At 37.9% G+C, this 18,944-nt stretch overlaps 1 protein-coding gene across 2 annotated transcripts in view; it reads left to right on the forward strand.

The window, feature by feature from the left end:
• MAP3K1 (mitogen-activated protein kinase kinase kinase 1) overlaps positions 1-15,446 on the forward strand; it is a 76,149-nt gene extending 60,703 nt beyond the window's left edge. The window contains exons 12-20 of one of the 2 annotated variants that reach the window (XM_064272124.1): positions 2,469-2,560; positions 2,848-3,037; positions 3,529-4,801; positions 5,162-5,314; positions 6,012-6,174; positions 7,515-7,646; positions 8,516-8,658; positions 9,571-9,702; positions 12,823-15,446. In XM_064272124.1, the coding sequence (XP_064128194.1) occupies positions 2,469-2,560; positions 2,848-3,037; positions 3,529-4,801; positions 5,162-5,314; positions 6,012-6,174; positions 7,515-7,646; positions 8,516-8,658; positions 9,571-9,702; positions 12,823-12,972 (2,428 nt within the window). In that variant the 3' untranslated portion in view covers positions 12,973-15,446. The remainder of the gene's footprint in view (positions 1-2,468; positions 2,561-2,847; positions 3,038-3,528; positions 4,802-5,161; positions 5,315-6,011; positions 6,175-7,514; positions 7,647-8,515; positions 8,659-9,570; positions 9,703-12,822) is intronic. The other variant, XM_064272129.1, reaches the window with a different exon arrangement.
• Positions 15,447-18,944: the final 3,498 nt, after the last annotated feature.

Here is an 18,944-nt window from a genome sequence, read left to right on the forward strand (position 1 = left end):
GTCAGTCCATCTCATTGAGAGTCTTTGTCTTTTTCACTGACTGTTTACTTTACAAAGCAGAAGCGTGATGTCCTTTTCCAGGGACTGGTCCCTCCTGATAACATGTCCAAAGTATGTGAGATGAAGTCTCGCCATCCTTGCTTCTAGTGAGCATTCTAGCTGTACTTTTTCCAAGACATTTGTTTGTTCTTCTGGCAGTCCACGGTATATTCAGTAAACTGTCCCATAGGGTCTCCAAGAGTGGCTAGTGGATTCGAACTACTGACCTTTTGGTTAGCAGCCGTAGCTCACGATACTGCTTAACCACTGCACCACCAGGGCTTCCAGTATTCTTCGCCAACACTTTAATTCAAAGGCATCAATTCTTCTTTGGTCTTCCTTAATTATTGTCCAGCTTTCGCATGCATATGAGGCAATTAAAAATACCATGGCTTGGGGTTAGGCGCACCTTAGTCCCCAAAGTGACAGCTTTGCTTTTTAAGACTTTAAAGAAGTCTTTTGCAGCACATTTGCCCAATGGCGATACGTCATTTGATTTTTTGACTGCTGCTTCCACAGGCGTTGATTGTGGATCAAAGTAAAATGAAATCCTTGACAACTTAAGTATTTCTGTTTATTATGAACTCAACCAATGGTTCTCCTTTATTTTCCCTTAGTACAAAATGTGGGACCACATTTCATTTAATAAGCATAATCACTAACAGCCAGAAGGTAGGAAAAACCCAGTTATCCATTAACTGATGAATGGATAAACAAAATGTAGAATATACATACAATGGAATATTATTCAGCCATGAAGAAAAGTTCTGATACATGCTACCATATAGATGAACCTTGAAAACATTATGCTTTGTGAAATAAGCCAGACAAATATTGTATGATCCCACTTACATGAAATATCTAGAATAGGCAAAAGCATTGAGACAGAAGTAGATTAGTGGTTACCAAGCGCTGGAGGAAGGGAGGTACTGGAATTTATTAGGGGGGAAAAGTCACACAGCATGTAAAACAAAAATTCAGTCTCATTAGGAACCATTGTAAGGCAAATCAGTATTTTCACATATTAGGGAAAAAAATAAGCATAACCATAATAAACAGTTGTTTGGCAGTTCCCATCTCTCTCTATCCCAGCAGATCTCAGATGATAAGAAGAGTTGAACCCCCTTTGGTTGGCCTCTGCAGTTACACCACTAGGAGCTCCAGTCTTTCTCTTCCTCCCCAAGCCATGGGAGCAGGGCTTCGAAGCAGTTAAAACTGGTTCAGTCATGGCCGGCAAAGTAGAACTGGAACAGACCCGAATGTTTACAATTTGGGTGCTCCAGAGGGAGAAGAATTACAGGTCAAAGCCCTGGAATGGGAAGAGGCACAGTGAGCCCTTTCAGGAGCCTGATGCATGGGATTGGACTATTGGCAATACTGCAGAGAGCAACACATATTCATAGCTGCGCAGTTGGCCACCATCTTTGAGTGGGGCACCACTGTTTCTGAGTATGCTCAAAACCTGGAGGGCAAGAAATTTGGTTGCTGTGCAACATATATACTGCTCTTGTTTTCTAAGAGGGAAATCAGGTTTCTAGTAGGGATTCGACCTGTAATTTTTCCGGATCCAGTTACCATTCTGGAGCACCCAAGTTGTGAACGTTTGGGTCTGTTCCAGTTTTGCTTCCTTGGCCATTGCTGAACCGGGAGGAACCAGTCTGAAGCCCTGTACGTGACATAGTTTATAGAGGGTCTTTGACTTTTTCCGTCTCATTTTTTGAAGTCTATTTTTGCCTCCATTATTTTCTCTACATGAGCGTACAGGTTGAAAGTATTAGAGGTCTTCTTGTTGCTTAAAGAGAATATTACAGTATCTAAAAAAAACATGGGAAAATAAATAATTTACAAAATGCAAAGGAAAAATCATCATTTTTCAGCATCAGAGTGTGCATTTTTATGAGAACTTCAGTGCTTTTTCATGGCATTTGTTTTGTTGCCCACATTCTGAAATTCTGAAGTTAGGTTGTTTATCTGGTCAGTTGGAATGATTCAGCACCATAAGAAATACTGTAAGGAGACTTTATGATATTTAGAACTCACTCTGGGTATATAAGAGAATGTAAAGGTTTTGAATGGAAAAGTTCTCATGCAAGAAATGGTTAATGAGAACCTAGAATTCAAAATATCTGTGTGTTCTTCTTTGCTAGATTTGGAATGAAAATAAACCTTTTATCTGGTTTGATATTTAAATCAGTACTTGCTGTCTAAGAGCCAGTATTGAAGATTCTGTGCGAAGGTCAAATTTTTAAAACTAGACCTAATAATGAGTACTGTTAGTGACATCATTGATGCAGTTTTAATGGTAGGCAAGTAAATATTCCTGAAAATGAATTTTTCCCATTTTATCACAAGCTTATTATTACTACCCTCCATTTGATGTGTATTTTATCCAGGATGCAGGACTGATGTTGCTTTCCTCTCATTTTCAGCCGCACAAGTCAGCTGTCCATATCAACACTGTTGGAATTATGCAAAGGCCAAGCTGGAGAGTTGGCAGTTGGTAGAGAAATACTTAAAGCTGGTAATAACTTTTTACCTAAATTAATATAAAAAAAAAAAAATAGCATGTTTTATTGTTTTCCTTAGCAGACTTCCTAATCTCATTATCTCTCATGGAGCAGTTACAGAATTTTGAAGTAATTTTATAAACTGATTCAGTCAGTTAATGTTAGAAATATAAATTATTACAAGAGAAATTCTTAAAACTAATATAATTTAGAGTATTTTTGTTGGCCATTCGGTCTTGTTTTGTTTTAGATTTTGATATCACTATTTTTCAATTACTTATTATTATTTTCCTTTCTGTAGGATCCATTGGTATTGGTGGTGTTGATTATGTTTTAAATTGTATTCTTGGAAACCAAACTGAATCAAACAACTGGCAAGAACTCCTGGGCCGCCTTTGTCTTATAGATAGACTATTGTTGGAATTTCCTGCTGAATTTTACCCTCATATTGTCAGTACTGATGTTTCACAAGCTGAGCCTGTTGAAGTCAGGTAAATTTTCTTCTGAAAATATATTGCTTTCTTCTTCCTACTCAACCCCTGCAAGAAGAACACGTTAGGTTTATGAAAGACCCAAAAATTACAGAGCAAATGTAGGTTAATAGAGCCTGTAATATTTGATTGAAATAAAAATCTGAAATCTAGGCTGCTTAATCAAAAATTTACAGACCCTCTATCCTAAATCAATTTTTAAAGTCCACAGACTGTAAATTTGTACGATTTTCTTTATTTATGTATTTGTTTTAATATTTTATGGTGTTTTTGGTAAAGGTTTACACAGCAGTTTAGGTTCCCATTCAACAATTTCTACACAAGTTGTTCAGTGACGTTGGTTACACTCTTCACAATGCATGAACATTCTCATTATTTCCCTTCTGACTGCTCTGTTTTATTTGCATATATATGGAATGGACTCCACGGCACTGGGTGGGATTATGGTAATTTGAACTTGGTCTGGTAATTGAATGTGTTTTTACTTTCAGGTATAAGAAGCTGCTGTCCCTCTTAACCTTTGCTTTGCAGTCCATTGATAATTCTCACTCAATGGTTGGTAAACTCTCCCGAAGGATATATTTGAGTTCTGCAAGAATGGTTACTACAGTACCCCATGTGTTTTCAAAACTGTTAGAGATGTTGAGCGTTTCCAGTTCCACTCACTTTACCAGGATGCGTCGGCGTTTGATGGCCATTGCGGATGAGGTGGAGATTGCTGAGGCTATCCAGCTGGGCATAGAAGATACTTTGAATGGTCGGCATGACAGCTTTTTGCAGGCGTCTACTAACAGCTATCCAGAAACCACAGACGACAGTTCCCTTGAACGCACAGTCCATTTAGAAAAAACCGGAAAGGGATTGTGTGCCAGTTCAGAGGACATTTCTGACAGACTGGCCGGCATTTTGGTAGGACTTCCTAGTTCAACAACAACAGAGCAACCAAAGCCAATGGTTCAAACGAAAGGCAGGCCCCACAGTCAGTGTTTGAACTCCTCTCCTTTATCTCATCATTCCCAGTTAATGTTCCCAGCCTTATCAACCTCTTCAACCCCTTCTTCATCTGCCCCATCTGTACCAGCTGGCACTGTAACAGATGTCTCTAAGCAAAGACCTCAGGGATTCATTCCCTGTAAAATACCTTCTGCATCTCCTCAAACACAGCGCAAGTTTTCTCTACAGTTCCAGAGAAACTGTTCTGAAAGCAAAGACTCAGACAAACTTTCACCAATCTTTACTCAGTCAAGACCCCTGCCCTCCAGTAATATACACAGGCCAAAGCCATCTCGACCTACCCTAGGTAATATAAGTAAACAGGGAGATACTTCAAAAAATAGCATGACACTTGATTTGAACAATTCTTCCAAATGTGATGACAGCTTTGGCAGTAGCAGCAATAGTAGTAATGCTGTTATACCCAGTGATGAGACAGTGTTCACCCCGGTAGAGGAGAAATGCAGATTAGATGTCAACACAGAGCTCAACTCCAGTATTGAGGACCTTCTTGAAGCATCCATGCCTTCAAGTGACACAACAGTAACTTTTAAGTCAGAAGTTGCTGTCCTCTCGCCTGAAAAAGCTGAAAATGATGATACCTACAAAGATGATGTGAATCATAATCAGAAATGCAAAGAAAAGATGGAAGCTGAAGAAGAAGAAGCTTTAGCGATTGCCATGGCGATGTCAGCGTCTCAGGATGCCCTCCCCATAGTTCCTCAACTGCAGGTTGAAAATGGAGAAGATATCATCATTATTCAACAGGATGTAAGTATATCCAGAGTCTTTAAAAGGTTAGAGTTTCCTGGGACCATGCTACGTCCAATTCAGAAATGCAGCTTTTAACATGAATTCATTGTTGCAAGCAGGTTTTCCACTTGGAATTACTATTTATACAATAGTGTCATTGTTTGAGCAGAAATATTACTTGGCTATTTTGAAGACATTTTTGATTGATTAATGGTGATCATCACTTCTGTGTTTGACATTGGTCACCAACACTGTCCATTCAGTGGTCAAGTTTAGAAGCGGTTTGGGAAGCTAGACTGAACAACAGGTATATTTTGCCAGGCTGATTTCACAAAATCTAACTTAACAGTAAAAAGATGGCTTTCATTTAATATGTAGACACCAGAGACTCTACCAGGACATACCAAAGCAAAACAACCTTATAGAGAAGATACGGAGTGGCTGAAAGGCCAGCAGATTGGCCTTGGAGCATTTTCTTCTTGTTATCAGGCTCAAGATGTGGGAACTGGAACTTTAATGGCTGTCAAACAGGTAAATATCTAGGGTGCACATAAATAAAAAAATGAATGATTTAAAATTACAAAATGAAACATGAGCAAGTGGGAAGAATGAAAGATATGTCCGTGCCTGTTTATACTTCAGTTCTTTAAACTTTGAGAAACCTGAACTTCAGAGTAGATACTGCCAGTGCTCCAGAAACATCATGAGTTCCGTTATTAAACATGATTATTTTAAGGTGCAGCATTGAGATGGGCCTTATAGAAGCATTTTTGTTTTCCTTTTTATAGTTAACAGAGGTATGGTTTCATACTCCTCTTAGCCATACGCTACTGGTCCAGTACCATCTTGGGATTTCTGTGGTTTGCTATTTATGATGAGCACGTATGCAAAAATGATGAAGCTTCCTTTTTCAAATCATGTTTGCTCTTTTTCCATGATGAGGCTTTTTTTGTTTTTTATTCTGTCTTCAGAATAAAAATAAAGATAACCCAATTTTGGGTTATTTTTCTGATATTGCACTGCTTCTTGAGCTAGATTCTCACTGTCTAGAAGAGTCTGACTTGGCTTGTAAGTAAAGTACTTATACTGTGTCCATGAGCATAAAAGCTATCTGCTAGTTAATATATAAGCTTATTTTGATTGGTCCATTTTAGATCAGATTGTTAATGAAATTATAAATAGAAACTTATCAGAATTCAAAATATTTCTATAAATGTGTTTGAAACAGGTGACATATGTCAGAAACACATCTTCTGAACAAGAGGAAGTGGTGGAAGCATTAAGAGAAGAGATAAGAATGATGAGCCATCTGAATCACCCCAACATCATTAGGATGTTAGGAGCCACATGTGAGAAGAGCAATTACAATCTCTTCATCGAATGGATGGCAGGTATGTTCATGTGTTAAATTATAAATAATTAGGTACATGGATTTAACTTCCTGTTTGATATTAAATTTAGGAAAAACAGCTTAATGAACACATTTTTTATTTTTTATCAAACAGAGTTTGGGTTTTAAAAGCAAATTGCCCCAATATATTAATATGAACTATAAATGTAAATACCTTATGCTTTGTCTTATATTTATAGATACAATATTCACTAGCTACCTTTTATTTTTTTCCAGTATTTCTTTTAAAGTGATTATACAGCATTGTTTCACTAGAATAGTTATGCATAAAACCAAGGAGCCCTGGTTAAGTGCTCAACTGCTAACCAAAAGGCTGATAGTTCAAAACCACCAGCCACTCCATGAAAGATAGGTGTGGCAGCCTGCTCCTGTAAAGATTACAGCCTTGGAAACCCTATGGGACAGTTCTACTCTGTCCTGTAGGGTTGCTATGGGTCAGAATCGACTCGGTGGCAGCCACAGGGTTTTATGTATAAGACCCAAATTTTCTAGGTGGTTATCATTAATTTTTTATCATTAATTAGACAGTTTTATTGGATTTTTTTTTAATGTGGCAATATAAAAATAGTTATTAAGATACAACTTGGAAAAAGTTGTTACAAGTAAACTAGCACTAAAGCATAAAGCTGAGCCTTACCTAAATTTTATTTTGTATCATTGAGTGTATACCATAAAGTTAATGACTTGAGATTTGATGAACAGGTAAGTGCTTGGTTTAGCTTCATACTTTTTTGTATTTGAAGAGTACATTTCTGTTCTCAAACCAGTTGTTTACTACATTATCTGATGCTGGCCTTCATAAAGACATACAGAGTGGCTAGGCTGAGTAGTTCAAACACTGCTTTTGTCTGAGGCTGATTGAGTGTGGGTTCCAGCTCAGAGCTAGTAAATGGTAGAAATGGTAGGATACAGAGCGTCTTCTGACTCCTCCCCCGCCCCATGCTCTTTAGTTTCTGCTAAATAACACATGTTGGCACTGTTTACATAAGTCATTAAGTGTTTTGTATATTTTGGTTGAGAAGACAGAAAGGTGAATTACACATTTCAAAAATAGTTCTATTCAAAATTGTTCCTTTTTAAAGCTTTTTGAAATCTTGGCTCTCTAGAAAAGTAGTTCCATGAGGGTCCTGTGAAAATGTTTCCTAGCTGATAGATTTTTGAATGTTAGTTTTTCAAATTAGTTTTACTTTTGAGGTAGGATATAAATTTAACATTTCATATGTGAATATGACCTTTCATGTGGTGTAAGCTTAAGTTACCAAAGTGTTTTACTTCTGGCTTGAGTTGATGATCACTACTTTTTTTATATTCGTGTTATAGGCGGATCTGTGGCTCATTTGCTGAGTAAATATGGAGCCTTCAAGGAATCGGTAGTTATTAACTATACTGAACAATTACTTCGCGGCCTTTCGTATCTCCATGAAAACCAGATCATTCACAGAGATGTCAAAGGTAGTAATGCTTTTAATTGTTACATGGTGGCAATAGGAAGAAAATACAGTTTTAAAACTTGGACCTTTGCTGGTAATCTCTTACTTGAGATTACCTGTAGGATTGTTTCTCCTAACTCAAGGAATACAAAAACAGGATGTTGAATACCAGAGAGACTGGGACTGTTAGTTGATGGCAGACCCAAAGGTAGAACCCAGGTTTCCTGATTCCCTGACTTATTCTCATGATGTATTGCCTCCCAGAAAGTTTGTTGCCAGTTTTATTAAGAATAATTGATATATCACAAAAAGATTTTTAAGAAAAATCTTTCACAGTCTTTTGCAATTCCTGTTTATTTTTATTAAGAGTAACTTTAGTTTTCTGTCATGAATCTAGCTAGTGTTTGACACGATGTATTCAATTAATTTTATTAGATTAATTTTTTTAATCAAGTTTTAATTATAAAATCATAGCCTATAGTTGGAATTGGCCTAGGTCACTATGTTTCAACAGGACTTAATGTTTTTAAAATATAAACTATACCCAAATTTGGACTTTGGGGAAAGATTTTGTTGGAAATCATTGAAGTTGTCGGCACTTTATTCTTAAAGTTTCACTGAATCTCTGTCTTTATCTCCTTGTGCCTTAATACTTTGTTTCTCAGGTTTTCCCTCTGAGGTTCAAGATTGTATTTACTTTGAACTGTAGAGACCTGTGTTCCTTTAACGCTGATGAAGTGAAGGGAAAGGGAGACCGTATTTCCCTGAGCCTCCGACGTGTAGCACACGCCTTTACTGGGCGGACTCAGCTCATTAGTGGTGTTTCACTGAGTTGTAATCTGTCCACACTTTTGATTTAACCTGCGGCGTCATTTGCTGTTTTGTTGACAGGTGCCAATCTGCTAATTGACAGCACAGGTCAGAGGCTGAGAATTGCGGATTTTGGAGCTGCAGCCAGGTTGGCATCAAAAGGGACTGGTGCAGGGGAGTTTCAGGGACAGTTACTGGGGACGATTGCATTTATGGCACCTGAGGTGAGAAGCTGTTTTAAGTTTGATAGGAGAAAATATTTTGGAGTTCTGCATTGCAACATTGTACCAAATAATTTGCATTGTTATTTATTATGTGCTTATCAGTCTGTGATTCTAAATATAAGTTTTTAATAATATCCTTAATTTCAGCCCTTTATCCCAGGTTTTCCATCTTTGTTTTGACAAAATTCAAAAAGGTATATTAATAAATTTGCTTAAAAGCTATTTCTAAAGAACTGTTGGGTAATCTATAATAGTTGTTTTATAGTAAATGCAAAGAACACATAATTGAAATTTTTAAAAATTAGAAGGTTATCTCTATTCCAAAGATGGAGCCTTGGTGGCGTAGTGGTTAAGAGCTCAGTTGCTAACCAAAAGGTCAACAGTTCGAACCCACCAGCCGTTCCTTGGAAACCCTGTGGGGCAGTCCCTCTCTGTCCTGTAAAGTCACTATGAGTCGAAACCGACTCGATGGCACTTAACAACAACATTCCGAAGAGAGATGACCACGCAGAAGCAGGTCTTACCAGTAGGCGATGAAGTTTAACTAAGCATTGCTATTCTGAATTTGGCCTCTTTTGTGTTACATAGCTCTTCATGTTCATACATAATGATCATTGTTGTTATCTTGCCCTGGTCCACCAAGAGCAGTGGGGCGGCCCTGAAATTCGTTGATGTGACTCTTCTTCAGAACCTCACAGTTCTCCAGAGCATCTTTGTGCCTGCCACTTAGAAAATTAAGCTTGTTAGTAGAATAAAGGGGAAATAAGCAGTCCATGTAATTGCTGAGGCAATACCATTTTTGTTTATACCCACCTTTTACTCTGAATTGAAATACTAGAATTCATACTACAAAATGGCTTTCTCTTTTTTTAATGGGTCATATTTCCAAATTAGCTCTCTGCTTTATTTTAGGTTCTGAGAGGTCAGCAGTATGGTAGGAGCTGTGATGTGTGGAGTGTTGGCTGTGCTATTATAGAAATGGCTTGTGCTAAACCACCTTGGAATGCAGAAAAACACTCTAATCATCTGGCCTTGATATTTAAGGTAATTGTGAGATAAAAACTACTCACAGTTTCTCTTCGACTGTCAATCTAATTTGAAAGTATATCTTCCTTGAAATAAATACATCTGTAGGTGTTGCCAGGAAATTATATGGTGTGATGAACCTTGGTGGCATGTAATGGAAATAGCACTTTCGTGTATGTCCTTTTCGTTTAAACTTCAGATTTTCTTCATTTGACTTAACTCTTTTAAAAACTTCATTTGTATGTTTAATGAATGGAAGCTTTAAAAATCTGAAGCTTTTTGTATATTGTACATATACAAAAAAAATTTTAATTTGCTCTACTATTTTCTGTATTTCAAAAATTCACACCCGCATCAGCTGCCAAATACTGTCTGTTCTACCTTTTTGGCCACTCTCAAGTCCACTCTCCATTTCCACCATAGAATTAATGTAATGGTTGAGATCTTTAGTTTTTGAGCCAGACGTTTGGTTAACAGCATGAGATTTGGAGTCTTAACAGGTTTGGTTTCAGATCCTAGCTCCACCCTTAATGGCCATGTGGCTGTGGAAAAATTAATGTCTCTACCCTCTGTTTTCTCATTTGTAAAATAGATAGAATAATAGTGCCTACTCCATGGGATTATTATGAGGAATAAACAGAATCACCCCTGGGCCCAAGTAAAGCACTTCATTCACATAATCCCCTTTCAGTGGGAGGCGGCTAGTATTAACCCTCAGAGCTAGACCTCTAGCCCCTCTCACCTGCTGTAACCTCTGCCGCCCACCTCCTCCACTCCTTCCCAGGCTTAAGTACCTTCCTCAGTCACCTCTCTAATCAGAGCTAGTTTGTGTTCCCGCTCTCTCCCTCCATTCTGCCATCCTTCCCCAGGGCCCACTTGTGTGTGGTTCAGATTCTCACTTTCATTAAGCCCACATCCGCCATTCCTCTCTCTGCTTGGGCTTTCCTTCCTGCGCCTGCTGCCGCACCTTCTGCAGCTCCCACAGCACCTCAGGTTGTGCTCGTGTCTGCTGCTTCCTGTGTGGTGGTCTGATACCTCCTTCCTCAAACTCTGAGTTTTTTTGAGGACCCTTCATGTCTGCGTCATTTATGTTCCACAATTCTTGTACAGCAGTTGCTCAGTGAATAATTTGTGGCTAGGATCAATTTGAATGTTTGATGTGATTTTCAAGTTCTAGTGAAATCACAAATAGAAAAACAGCTTTTCAGAAACTCCCTGTTTGTTCAGTGTAAATTGCTGTAGTACTTTTTCTAAGATGATTTGGCACTATCTGCCAAAACTTAAGATGCACTTACTCTTTGACCCAGCCGTGCCCAATATTAGGAATTTCTGGATTTACCTGTAGAATGTTGCCAGGATCAGGGGTATCCACTGCACTATTGCTTGTAATGCCAAAAACCTGTACTAACTGAAGTGTTAACGATAAGAGAGTGATTAAATTACATACACATTGTAAAACTATACAGAAATTAAAAAGAGTAGTATAAAGCTGGAAACCTTGGTGGCATAAGGAGTTAAGAGCTATGGCTGCTAACCAAAAGGTTGGCAGTTCAAATCCATGAGGTACTCCTTGGAAACCCTTTGGGGCAGTTCTGCTCTGTCCTATAGGGTCACTATGAGTCGGAATTGACTCGATGGCAAAGGGTTTTTTTAGTGTAAAGCTATTGGTGTTGATTTAGAAAGTGCTCTAAGATACATTAATAAGTGAAAAAAGCAAGATGTATAAAGTATTCTTTTTGTAGACATTTTATGAAGAAAATCTAAGATGTGAATACAGGTAGTCCCAGACTTACAACATATTTGAATTACGACGAACTACACATAATGACCGTCTGTTTTGGGGGGATTTTTTTTTGGGGGGGGTGCATATCTTGTTAGTAATATGTACTACAGACAGTGTTGCAGCACATGACTTGCTGATGCTGTCATTCTCAGATGTAGTGTTTCCAACCCCCAAAGACAAATAAAGATCAGATTTCTAAAGATACTGGTAATAAAAGTCTATAATAATGAAAAAAAAAAAAAAAAAAGGTATTTGTCTTACATCAGAACCGACTTACAACAGAGCAGTTGTCAGAATGGAACCCCATCATAAGTCGGGTGGTTTTTCCCACCCAACAGAAGGAAACCCTGGTGGTGTAGTAGTTAAGTGCTACAGCTGCTGACCTAAAGGGTCAGCAGTTCGAATCCAGCAGGTGCCCCTTGGAAACTCTACGGAGCAGTTCTGCTCTGTCCTGTAGGGTCGCTATGAGTCAGAATAGACTCAACGGCACTGGGTTTGGTTTTTGGTTTTTAACAGGAGGTAACACAAGAAATTGTTAGCAATGATTATATTTGGGGAGAAGAAGAAGGGGTTTCATTTTTTGTTTTATGTTTTCCTTTTCGTGGATGTGTAAGATGGGTAGGTGTCAACTGACTGTATCTTGGTGTGGGATCATGGGCTTTTTAATTTTTTTTTTTCCTATATTTAAATTTTAACCCAAAGCATTCAGGAATGCTGCTTACTGGGGGGGTAGGGGAGGAGGAGAGCTTTTGTGTGGTTAGGAGGGTGTAGATGAGTTTAAATTATTTAGGTTTATTCTTAACCTGTTTATTATCAAAAGGTCAGTTCTTCCTAGTGTGTTTGATACTAAGAATTAGTATTTATCCAACATTGCAAAAGGTAATCAATGCAGTTGTATTTCTGGTATATTAAATTGACTGGCCAGGTTTAGTCTTTCTTACTCTGAGTAGCTTTCTCTGCTGAAAAAAATAGAACACATGCAGTGAAGCAAAGAGGACAGACCCAGAGAATGAATTTAAGGAAAGCAGAATTCATTTGAGTAAATACTTCCCACCTGATCATTTTGATACACTTAGCTTTATTCTTTTGAGACAATAAGGAAAACCGTAGATCCATATCTAAGCAAGATGTATTTGATCAGATTCTGAAATTTGAAGAATTCTTAGAGGAAACCCCATCCATTGGGTGGGTTTTTCCATGGACTCCCTGATAGCAGAAAGTTTGCCTCCTTCTGCTTCAGTTCCTCTGTGTAGAGGATATATATGTAGAGGTTATGAAATATATGCACACTTACTTGTAAATATCAAACATTCCAACTGTGGAAAGTTTCAAAGCTCTGTGTTTTTCTCTTGCAGATTGCTAGTGCAACTACTGCTCCATCGATCCCTTCTCATCTGTCTCCTGGTTTACGAGATGTGGCTCTTCGTTGTTTAGAACTTCAACCTCAGGACAGACCTCCATCAAGAGAGCTACTGAAGCATCCAGTCTTCCGTACTACGTGGTAGCCAATTATACCAATAAACTGTAACGGAGACAGGATGCTCAACAAGAGAATAAAAACTTTTGTGGGGAACCACGTTGATATCATCTGCTGGCCTTCATGCCACTGAACAGCTATGAACGAGGCCAGTGGGGAACCCTTACCTAAGTATGTGATTGACAAATCATGATCTGTACCTAAGCTCAGTATGCAAAAGTCCACAACTTGTGCAGAAACTGTAAACCGTGCCTTTCAAAGAACTGGCCCTAGGTGAACAGGAGAGTAATGAAGTTTGCATGACTAAATGACAGAAGCATAATTTTATTTTTTTGGAGCACTTTTTCAGCAATAGTAGCAGCTGAGGGGCTCAGGATCTATTTTAATGTTTCAATTAGTTTTCCATTTCATACCATGATCAGGAGCAGGGGGTTCTGCAATTCCGTTCTTTTTTTTTTGTCACTGGCTATAAAAATCAGTATCTGCCTCTTTTAGGTCAGAGGAGCAGTAAATACATATATTTTTAAAAGTTGATAATTTCTTTATGACCCACAGTTGACCTTTATTTTTTTTTAATGCCTGCGCAGTTGTGTTTCATTGTGCATTTTACTGTTGGCCCATTCATTTCGTTTTTGGAGATTATGGTTCTGTATTTTCATTACATCTTCATTTTTGTTTAATATTCAGGGAAAGGTGATCTTTTCAAACCAGAAAAAAATATAGAACTAGGTATGAACTAGAGTTCATTAAATATCTTGCTATCGCAAGAGTTTTTTACATACAGGTTTAATTTTGTTTTTTAAATTGGAATATGATAAAAATACTACCTTCACTGAGTCAGTAACTGCTCTTAATTGTGCAAGTTAAATATAAATTAAATGAAAATCAACTATTCTCTGTGATGCAGCTCGCAACCAAGATCAAGATCACTATGAATTTATTTGAACTTTTTAAATGTATCAGTTTCTTTTGTCATACTGTAGGAAACTTCACACCATCAGACAGGTTTAAGTCTTACTCTGTCGGTAACAGTCCATCCTCCGCCATCACCGCTGATGATAACATGTACCTGCTGTTTTCCTTCTGCCACGCGTCGTCTTTGCAGTAAGTCTGGCGGATAGATAATAAAAGGAAGATTAATTACTGAACCACCAATGTGGAATGGTGTTTTTAAGCAAAAATCTTCTTTGAGCTTAGAAAAATAATGGAAATTGAACTTCATTTTACATATTATTTCCTTGGATTTTGCACAGTTATCTGATGGTTTTAGTCTGGAGTTGAATTCAGATGCATGGAATCCTGAAGGAAAATGGCAGCTCTTTTCTCTTTTTTGTGAGTCCTTTAAATCAAGTACTGATTAAGTATTTAATACAACTTTATACGATGTTAAGTTTTAACTCTTCAGAAGCCAGTTGAATTGTTGCAGAGTGAAATAGAATTGGTTATTCTCAAAGACTCAGGATAAACTAAATAAGCTATATAGAGTACATTTAAAATGTACAACAAATTGGAAGTAAAATAAGTTAACAAGATAAGTTTACAGGGATATATTGCTTATAATTTTTAAAGGCAGTCTTGTTTTTTTATGTGAATGTGTTTCTTAGTGAAATTTTACATTCCTTTGTTTTGAAAGATTGGCAATATTTGAAGAGTTAAAGGAAAAATAGTACCGAAATGTGAAGTTTGGTAGCTCTACATGTGTTGTACTTGACTTTTCTTTTTATTTCCTTTTTTTTGGACTACTTAGAATTTTCACAATTCTAATAAGATTGTTTCCAAGTCTCTCATGTGCAAGCTTTAAAGGATGCAGTCTTGCCATTTTGTGTACTGGAAGAGCATTTGTCAGATCAGTACTATGTCTGACAGAAATGTAAACTGTATAAACTGAGGAACCTCAGCTAATCAGTATTACTTTGTAGATCACCATGCCCACCACATTTCAAACTCAGACTGCCTCTAGATGTCAAAATCCATTGTGTTTGAGTTTGCAGTTCCCTCAGCTTGCTGGTAATTGTGGTGTTTTGTTTTTTGTTTTGTTTTGTTTTTTTCAATGCAAATGTGATGTAATATTCTTATTTTCTTTGGATCAAAGCTGGACTGAAAATTGTATTGTGTAATTATTTTTGTGTTCTTAATGTTATTTGGTACTCAAGTTGTAAATAACGTCTACTGCTGTTTATTCCAGTTTCTACTACCTCAGGTGTCCTATAGATTTTTCTTCTACCAAAGTTCACTTTCACAATGAAATTATATTTGCTGTGTGACTATGATTCCTAAGACTTCCAGGGCTTAAGGGCTAACTTCTATTAGCACCTTACTGTGTAAGCAAATGTTACAAAAAAAATCTCTGGGTTAAGAAAATTTGGCTTAAATGTATCCTTTGTTATTTTAAATATATCGAGATATTTTAATTAAAATTTTTACCCCATTGAACCAATTTTATAGTATTTGTACCTATTTTGGTGTTTTGTCTTTATAGTAAATAAAAGTTTTTGGACAAAGGTTACTTGTCACTTTTATTTATTTTGAAATAATTTCAAATTTACAAAAAAGTTTCAAGAACACTACAAAGAACTCAGATACACCTTTTACCCAAAAACCCCATTCAGATTTCACCAGCTGCCCAGTAATATCCTTTATAGTAAAAGGATCCAAACCAGGATCACATGTTGCTCTTACTTGTCATATTTCTCATCACTCATGATTGTTCAGTCATGAACTGTTCCTCAGTCCTTCCTTGACCTTTGTAACCTTAGCATTTTTTCAGATTGCAGGTTATTGTTTTATAGAAATCCCTCAGTTTGAGTTTGTCTGATGCTTCCTCCTGCTTATGTTCAGTGGATCATATCAGGAGGCCCACGAGGTCATTTCATTCCATTGCTTTTGAGTAGGCCTCTCAAGTATAGAGTTATTCTTTTCTCTTTATAATAAGTATTTTGTGGGAGTAATAATTTGAAATTACATAAACACCCGGCTCCTCACCCAACTTTAGCTCTCTGCTTTTAGCTTTCTTGCCTGAAAAGCTACTCTGATGGTTACCAAATGGTGATTTTCTAGTTCCTTCATTCCCTCTATAGTTTATTGTCATTTTACTGTAAGGAAGAGCTTTTTCTTCTCTCATTTATTTACTGACATCACAATGGACTTGTGGATTCCTGTTTATTCAATGAGATAAAATCCATTATTACCACTTATTTGCTCAAATTGTCTCATATTTGGGCAGTGGGAGCCTCTTTGCTAGCTTCTCTGTCTTTTGATAAGCTGTCTTTATTCTTGGAGCATGTCTTCAGGTGGGTTCTGTAGAGAAGCAAAACCAGTAAAGCATCAAAATATATAGAGAGAGAGATTTATATCAAGGAGATGGCTCACGCGATTGTAGGGGCTGGAACGTCCCAAGTCTATGAATCAGGATAGAGGCTTCTCTTGATTCACGTAGCTGCAAGAGCTGGCGAACCCAAGATTGGCAGTTTGGAGATCAGGGCTCTTGCTCACAGGCTGCAAAGATGGACAAATCCCAAGATTGGCAGGCAAGACCACAAGGCTTCTCCTGATCCACATGGCTGCAGGGCTTGGTGAACCCACAATCAGCAGGTCAGAGAGCAGGGCTTCTGCTCACAGGCTGTGAAGATCAACAAATCCCAAGATTGGCAGATAAGCTGATAGCTCAAGTTCTAAGAACCAGAGGTCAGATGAACAGGAGATAGCCACAGGATCCAGAGTGAGCAAAAAAAGCCAGAACATTTGCTTATATTCGGATTCTTCCCACACCCCCAAGGAAACTCTGTTTCAACTGATTGGCTACTCAGAGCAGATTTGATCATGGGAGTGATCACATATAAACGCTGAGAATCATGGCCCAGCCAAGCTGACACACCATTACAAAGCACTTTCTTACTTTCAGACCCATCTTCTGCATTCCCTGGAAAAAATTAGCCATTTTCCCAAAGAGTCCTGATACTTGAGACTGGCACTTAACAACCTAGATCTGGGTACTAGATACAGTCATTGCGTGATAGGATATACTAGGGTCACTGTTCCCAAGTCCTCTTGGCAGACAGAATATGTATGTGTATATATCCACACGTGTGTATGTGTGTAAACCACACACATATAAACTATGAGTTCACATCAGTCTTCCAGTTCTAACACCACTGGGTTCATCCAAGCTTTCCTCCTTTCCATATTTGTAACTTCCTTCTCTGACAGAAACCTGGTTCTCATTATCCTCAACATACTGACTTTATTTGTTCAGTTCCCCATATGTAACCAGTGTCCTGATCCCCGTCTGCACCCCTTTCAGCTGCCTTCCTTGTGTCCTGCTGGACTGCCCTTGTTGCAGCCTGCCTAATGGTGTTTTAACAAAAAGAAGGAAAACTTTTAAGTTCTTTTATAAAATCATAAATAAAAATTATGCCTATTTTTAACAATCTATCTTGTGTAGCTTGATATGTTAGATCCAAAAAAAAAAAAAAAAAACCAAACCCATTGCCGTCAATTCCAACTCATAGCGACCCTAGAGGACAGAGGAGAACTGCTCCATAGGGTTTCCAAGGGGCAGCTGGTGGATTCAAACTGCCAACTTTTGATTAGCAGCTATAGTTCGTGGTAGCTCTTAACCACTGTGCCACTAGGGCTCCAAATGTTAGATAAAAAAAAATAACATAAATACTACTGTTCCTAGACAGCACAGATTAAATTTGATTTAGTTCACATCCCTTTTTTATAGCACGTGGTGTAAAAAGCATAAAAACTACCTTAATGTTAAATTGCTGGGAAGGGGAATGATGATTTATTCACCACCTCCTATTTGTCAGGCGTACAAATGAGGAAACAAGGTCATTCAAGCTGCACCAGGGGACTTACCTGGTCTGCCCCCCAGCTTTGTCTGTGATTGTACCTTGTGGTTGGGTGGTGCTGGTTTTCCCTTTCAGCCTTCATGTTCCTGCTCACGAGTCATTTCTCACATGATCAAACTCCATCAGAAACTAGATGATCCACCCTGCAAGTGAGTAAATTAACTGAGGTCAGAAGCCCTTCCATGTCTTTACATTTGTTAAAGTTTCTGTAGACTTTGATTTAAAAAATACATCTTTTTAACTAGGTTTTTGGATGTTTTTGCTGAAGAGTACACTTCTGTCACTTCATGAAGATATTAACTTTAAGAAAACCTTTTTTACCTTTGAGGCATTAAGAAAATCAGTTTTATTCTATTGCTCCTTGATTTATGTAAATGGTACTAGTAATTTTATAAAATTACAAATATGCAGGTTAGATAGAATCTAGAAAAATGAGGTATTGTGCTCATATGGGAATGCTCATGATTGCATTTGTGAACTGATAAAGTAATTCACTTCTTATAAAAAAAAAATGCATGAAATACCACAGTCGTCAGGGGAACAATAACTAGTGGACACTCGTTTTAAAATATTTGCTGTAAGCATAAATCCCAGAGGTAGAATTGACATAAAAAAGGAAAGAACAGGCCTGGGACAACAGAGCCTGAGATGTGACCTGGGTCAAATCTGGCTCTGCCACCTACCAGCTGTGTCATACCATTCAGCTTTCTGAACCTCCGTTTCTGCATCTATAAAAGCAAAGTGATGGTGGCATAAGAAGTAAGGAAACCTATGTAGATAGCCTAGAACGGTGCCAGGAACATAATGGATGTACACTGTCCTATGAATGAATGAGTGACCCAAGGGTCACACAGTCAAATGGCTGTGGGGCTAGAAGTGCAACTGGCAGGGCCTAGGCAGATCTGAGATTTCGTTACAAGTTCATGCCCAAGAGGGGCAGGCCATGGTTGACATATAGGGATGAAAAGCCAGTGCTGTCAGAGCCTCAAAATTTTCAAGAGAAGCTGGAAATGTTTTTTATGTGCGATTTCCTGATGTTTAGACATTGGAAACGAATTTGATTTTTTGAATAAGAACTGTAGGCCAAACAAAACTCTTCTGTGGTCTTGATTTGGCTGTGTGTGGCTGGCCACTTTTTGACCTC

Source organism: Loxodonta africana, chromosome 2 (genome assembly GCF_030014295.1).
Source record: "Loxodonta africana isolate mLoxAfr1 chromosome 2, mLoxAfr1.hap2, whole genome shotgun sequence".
Classification (NCBI taxonomy): domain Eukaryota; kingdom Metazoa; phylum Chordata; class Mammalia; order Proboscidea; family Elephantidae; genus Loxodonta; species Loxodonta africana.